Genomic DNA, 6,033 nt, shown 5'->3' on the forward strand with positions numbered 1-6,033 from the left:
TCCTGCTCTTGGCTAGTCTATCAGTCATTGTCCCCGCCTGAGAGGGTCACGTCTGGGCAGATCTCAGGGGAGGAACTGTCTGCATGTCTGAATGCAGCACAACCCCAGGCCCTAGCAACCGTCCTCCTGCTGCGAAGGCTTCCCTGCCAGCTCAGCCCCCGGCTGCTTCCTCCACATGCTTAAGGAAAATTAGATAAATGAGCCATCAAGGCAGTCGGACTAGCTTTTAATGGGACGGCGCAGGCTGGAACAAGTCCCTCTGCATCCTGGCCCTGGGGGAATCGCTTCTCCCTTGCACCTTTCCATCCAGGTCTTGGTGACAGTGCTGCTGGAGCCAAATTCCTCCTGGCCCTGTGCTGGTTAACAGTGCTGCTCTGGGCTCTGGTTTCCCCAGCTGTTTGCTAAAGGGGAATTTCCCCATAATTTTTTTGCAAAATGGCTTTTACTGTGTCTGCAGAGTGGGTACTCGGGAACCAGGCGGAGGAGGGCTGTCCGGATTAGCCCTGTTAACACCGGGCAAAGGGCTGGCTTCTCGTCTTGGCCCTTAGCAAGAGGGAATTAAGACCATTACAAGCCTATCAAATAGGATCAGAGCCCCTCTCCCTTTCTCTGAGCAGCCCAGACCTGCTAATCCTTTTTCATGCAGCTGGACCAGCACCCACCATGCAGCGGGGAAGAGCTTGGCTGAGATGGACAAGGGGCTGTGGACCCTGTCCGTCCCCCCGCAGCCGCCGTCGGGCTGAGCAGCGCTTTATCAGCCCGGGTGCGATCCCAGTGCCAAGGGGAGGAAGGGCCAGGAACAGGCGCCGCGTCGGGCTGTGATGGGGTGAACGTGAGGTGGTCTCCTCGAGTGCGATGAGGCCAGGCTGCGGGGTTTGTTGAAGTGCTCAGCCTCTTCCCATTGCTGCGGTAACATGGATGGCGCTTTGCTGCTCGCCCGCCTGCCCAAAGGCAGCTGCCCTCACACCGTGGGACCCCCTGCCCTGCTCGTGGGGCTTCAGGGCCACAAAGCGCAAACAAAGCAGCAGCTTTCAGTGTGGCAAAGACTCTGGGTTACTTATTTATTTCTCAAACAGCCAACAGCCGAGGCTGCTGGGCCTGAGGATTTCACACGAAGCAGAGGGATGACCCCAAGGAGCTTCAACCCAGCTGGCCAGAGCAGCAACCCTACAAAAATACACTCGCCCTCAGCCAGGGGAGGCAAAGTCTAGGCAGAGCAAACCCCAAAGTCCGTGCTGGCAAGCCAAGCTGTTGCTCCAGCCTGGCTGTGAGGTCTCTACCACACAAGGGCGATCCCCGCCGAGTCCTCTGCCCGGCAGGTACCGGCCAGGAGCTGCTGCCCTCGAGAAAAACACAGCAGCAGAGCCTTGGGCAGCCGCGACGGGTCGGAGCAGGCAGCAGCAAACCCCACTGCGGGGCTTCAGCTCCTCCATCACTGTGCGGGGCTGGGAAGGGGAAGAGGGACCGGAGGGACTCAGCCCGGAGCAGTGGCAGGGCGAGAGCAGGCACGGTGGTGATCGGCGGCAGGAGCAGGCGATGCCCATGCTGGCCTGGATGCATAAAACCCGTCATGATGAGAGCTGGTGGCAGAAATGTCCCCACATGCATGTCCACGTGTGCCATGGGCACGTGCAAAGGGGGAAACCACCCGAGGCAGGAGCAAGGGGACCAGCAGCCGGGCACCGACTGCACCCCAAGGCGGGTCCCAGCTCCCCCCAGTCAGGAGGCTGCCAGGTACTGGTGGAAGTAGAGGCCGAAGAGGCTGGTGACGACCTGGCAGGCGGCCACCCACCAGGTGAGGAAGGCAAAGAGTCCGCGGAAGAAGAGGGGGGTGAAGATGCCACCCAAGACGCCTGTGATCTGTTCCACCGCGGCACGCACATCCTCTCCGTCCTCGCCGCCGGGACGCGGCGGTGCTGTGGTCGCTGCCGGAGCGAGGGGAGGGGGCTCCGGGTACAGCCCCCACGAATGGTGCCCTGCGTGACAGAGGGGCCAGGTCCGTGGGGGTCAGTCCCTGCACTGCAGCCCCATCCCCGTGCTACAGACGTGCTGGTGGCTGAGTCCCAGCACGCTCGCTGCATGTACTAGGTTCATGCCAACTGCCAAGCACATCTTGAGAGCCTGGGGACGCCTTGGATGCTGACAGCTTGACGATGACTTGCAGGTCTCATCCTGCCCCTCCGGAGCCCCCGTGTCCCCCACATCCCCCCGCCGCCTCCTTACCCAGCGTCTTGAGGAGCAGCGTGCAGTGGAGGGTGAGGATGACGGGCCCCAGGTACTGCAGGCTGACCACGGAGACGTAGCAGTAAATCCTCGTAATCTACGGGCAGTGGGGATCAGCAGGAGGCCGGTGGCCGTGCCTGGACCCCCACTCCCACCCCAGCTCCCGCGTCCAGACCTTGCGCTGGATCTCCAGGACGGCGATGCGCCCGGCTTCCTTCCTCATCTGCTCCACCCAGCGCTCGGCCAGGCCCAGGTACGCCTGGAGGTGGTGGCGGGTGACAGCCAGGCGCAACAAGCAGAGGCCGACGATGGTCCAGAGGCGTGCGGTGTTGTAGGCAGAGTCCGACATGCTGGGGCAAGAGGAGGGGGCTGTCAGGGAGATCTCAGGGTCCAGAAACCCCCCCCGTGCCCCAGAGAGGGGGTCTGATGGGAGAGGTGGTGGTGGTGGTGGTGGTGAGGATGGGGAGTGCTACTGGTGTTGGAGGAGGTAGACTGGTGCACCCGTGCCTCAGTTTCCCCTCGGAGCAAGGAGGCCGGGGCACAGAGTCAGACCCGCTGCCGGTCCCCCACTTACATCTGCACCGTCTGCTTGCCCATGGGCGCGTGGAGCAGGAAATCCCGCGAGATGGGCTTGATCCACATCACCACCACGAGGACAGGCGCCAGGAAACTCACGTGGAGCAGGACCCTGCGGCAGAGCCATCAGAGACCCCCGTGCAGCCTGGTGCCCCCTGCTCCCCCCCTCCATCCCTCCGCGGGCAGGGATCGATCCTCACCCGCACCCCCTCCACCCTCTCCCACCACCAAACCTCCTTGCCGCCCTGCAGCCGCAGAGCCGGGAAGGGTGTCCCGGCCCCCGAGACGCTGGCACCGACCCCTTCGCCTCCTTCCCCACCCGCAGATTTCACCCAACTGGGTCAGGGGCTTGTCGGCCGCCATCCGGAGAGCGTCGAGGTGTGTCTGGGCCAGGCGCAGCCCCGGGAAGGTCAGGCAGGCGCCCAGGAAGGAGCACAGGGCCACCAGCCCCAGCTTGAAGGCCAGCTTGGCGAGCGGCAGCCTGCGGAGAGAGACGGCAGTGTGGGGGAAACGGGTCGGCCCCATCCCCGGTGAGCCCCGGAGGGGTTCCCACCCCAGACTTCCAAAAAACCTCCCCAAAATCCCGTTTCCTTTCCCGCCCTACCACCAACTCACGTCCACTCCCAGCCCCGCTGCTTCAGGATGCTCTCCAGGTTGCTGCTGACTCCGGCCAGCCCTGTGGGGAGGGACCCCCTGTGAGTGGGGTGTCCACAGCCCCAGGGCCCCCTGCCCACCCACCTCTCCCAGTCCCCCCTCACCCACCGGGCTCGAGGCCGAACTCCAGGTAGTCCTCACGGATGACCAGGGCCACCATGGCGAGGAGGAGGAAGAAGAAGGCGAAGGTGAGGCAGACGGAGCGCTCGCCTCCCTCCTCTGAGCGGAAGTAATGGCGCATCACCATGAAGAAGACCTTGCTGCGGGCGAGGGGAGGCCGTCAAGGAAACCGGGGGCTTCAGGAACCCCCCCAATGCCAGCAGGACCCCCCCTGCTCATTAGCACGTCGTAAACCACCCACGTCATTAGGCCACCGCCACCTTCTCCCCGGGGAAGGCTCTCATTAGGCACCTTTAGAGCTCATCAGTGAGTGGTTTATAAATCCATAAATTTAAATTTTCCACCTCAACTGGCTTTTAATGGGGAAAAACCAAGGATGGTGGGTTCCCCCTCCCACCCGTCGGCAGCCTGGACCCGGTGGGTGGCAGCAGTCGCACCCCAAAAGCCGGCAGAAGGATACACGGAGAAGACGACCGTCAGCAGGCACCAGAGCACCCCGATGTTCGTCTCCTTCTGGGGGTCCGCCAGGCAGTAGTAGCCCTCGGTGAAGACGTACACAGCAGTGGAGTAGACAGCAAAATCCACGAACCACTGGTACTCCAGGAAATAACGCAGCACTGGCGTGACACAGGGACACATCACCACCCTGCGGGGACCCGCGGGGGGTCCCAGGCATGGCCGAGGGTCCTGGGTCCAGGGCGAGGCCTGGGTCCTGTGTGTAGAGGGAGCAGTGGGTGCACGGGCAGGGTGCTGGAGCTGAGGCTGTGGGGGTTACCAAGAGCATCCACAGCGGTGATGGGGCTGGTGTCCAGGCGGAGGTCGATGTCCCGGGGCACGGAGAGGGGCTTGTCATCCGTCACGCCGTTCATCCTCCTGCAAGGGAAACCCAGGCTCGGGACGGCAGACAAAGAGCTGGCTCGTCCCTTGTGCAGGACACCGTGGGACGGTGCCGAAAACCCCTCGTGTGGCGGCAGGTCCCCGGCTTGGGGCTCCTCATCACCAGCACCCACCGCGAGCCCGTCTGCGGCCGGGGCTGTCGGTACCGCACCTCCCCAGGGGAGTCCCACAGCACGCCGGCATGACTTCCATTAGCACCAAACCAAAATATTTATTGTTTTTAGTCCCTCCGGCCCACCGGAGCCACGGTCGCGACCTGAGCTGACCTGTCCCGCTTGGCCTTGGGGCGCTGCTTGCCTGCCAGGGCGCAGAGCTCCTCGTCCGAGGGGTGCTTGTAGCGGTGCAAGCTGGAAGGGAGCAGTCGGGTGTCAGCGGTGCCGGGTGTCCCCAAGGCCCCACAGGGACGAGCAGGGAGGGACGGGCCACGTACCTGCCATTGCAGAGCAGCCAGCGAGCGAAGGAGCAGTGCGGGGCCATCTTCTGCATGACGCTGGCTGCCAGCAGGCTCACCACCACCTGCACCCCCATCACCGCCTGCGCCGGGGACACCCTCAGGGGTCCACCCCGGCACTTGGGCTCCCAGAGCTGGGGGGAGCTGGGGAGCCCCCCACCAGCCTGCAGTGCCGGGGCTGTCTGCTTCCCCCAGCCCCTCTCCCTGCTATGGGGCACCCCGGCCATGCACCCCACACCCCGGGCAGGCACCCCACACCCCGGGAAGGGACCCCCCGGGCGTGCAACCCCCCCAGGACACCCCGGGCGTGCACCCTCGGGGTGTGCACACCCCTGGGACACCCCGGGCACGCACACTTTTTCCTGCACCCTCCCAGGCATGCACGGCCCGGGCACGCACCCTCCGTGCATGCACCCCTGGGCATGCAACCCCCCCGGGCGTGCACCCCCAGGCACGCACCCTCCCGAACAGCCTGGCTATGGCCCCCCCCGGGCAGACACCCCCGGGGCCAGGCCCCCCTGGGCAGACACCCCGGCCGGCGCTCACCATGCCGGGGTCAGTGCAAAGGCGGCCGCAGGAAGCCCGCCCGCCGCCACCGCCGCCCTGCCGTTGATTGACAGCTTCTCGACCAATGGAGAGGCGGTACTGGGCGGGGGCGGGCCCTCCGCGGCGCCCGGTTCCGCGGGCGCTGCCTCCTGGGAGCTGTGGTCCCCGCGCGGCCCCGGGGTCGCGGGTTCGAGCCCCGGCTGCGCTGTGCGGGACAGCGGCACAGCCCCAGCAGCGGCTGCATGTCCGTATGTAAATTAAATCATACACATGTATATGCCTGCACCCCCTATTTATATATGTGCACACATGTGGGTGTGTATTTGCACCTGAAGGGCCCCTTCGGGCTGAGGCTCTGCGATGCCCGTCCCTGCATGCAGCCCCCGGGCAGTGTATTTCAGGGGCAAAGGAGGGCACAGGGGTTTGGGCAGCGGCGGCTCCATCCCCGTGGCCTCCCCGTCCTCCTCCACCCTGAGCCCGGAGCTGGCTGAACTGGGACGTTCCCCTTCCCAGTGCCCTCCGTGGAGCGATGATGCCACGGGGCGGGCTGTAACCATCTCGCCTGC

General features: G+C 64.9%; 1 protein-coding gene across 4 annotated transcripts; it reads right to left on the reverse strand.

The window, feature by feature from the left end:
• Positions 1 to 1,047: 1,047 nt before the first annotated feature.
• Positions 1,048 to 5,524, reverse strand: TMEM161A (transmembrane protein 161A). 4 transcript variants are annotated; one of them, XM_072845730.1, is made up of 13 exons: positions 5,468 to 5,524; positions 4,901 to 5,004; positions 4,737 to 4,817; positions 4,349 to 4,446; positions 4,034 to 4,190; positions 3,562 to 3,713; positions 3,415 to 3,475; positions 3,137 to 3,280; positions 2,798 to 2,911; positions 2,399 to 2,573; positions 2,224 to 2,320; positions 1,793 to 1,976; positions 1,048 to 1,550 (listed from the first exon to the last, which is right to left on the reverse strand). In XM_072845730.1, the coding sequence occupies exons 1-13, from the start codon at positions 5,468 to 5,470 to the stop codon at positions 1,475 to 1,477; spliced, it is 1,446 nt and encodes a 481-aa protein (XP_072701831.1). In that variant the 5' UTR covers positions 5,471 to 5,524; the 3' UTR covers positions 1,048 to 1,474. The 4 variants fall into 4 exon arrangements, with proteins under 4 accessions (XP_072701831.1, XP_072701829.1, XP_072701832.1 ...); XM_072845728.1 differs by having other exon boundaries at positions 3,119 to 3,280; XM_072845731.1 differs by having other exon boundaries at positions 1,048 to 1,976.
• Between the last annotated feature and the right edge of the window lie 509 nt (positions 5,525 to 6,033).

Source organism: Ciconia boyciana, chromosome 24, assembly GCF_034638445.1.
Source record: "Ciconia boyciana chromosome 24, ASM3463844v1, whole genome shotgun sequence".
Classification (NCBI taxonomy): Eukaryota; Metazoa; Chordata; class Aves; order Ciconiiformes; family Ciconiidae; genus Ciconia; species Ciconia boyciana.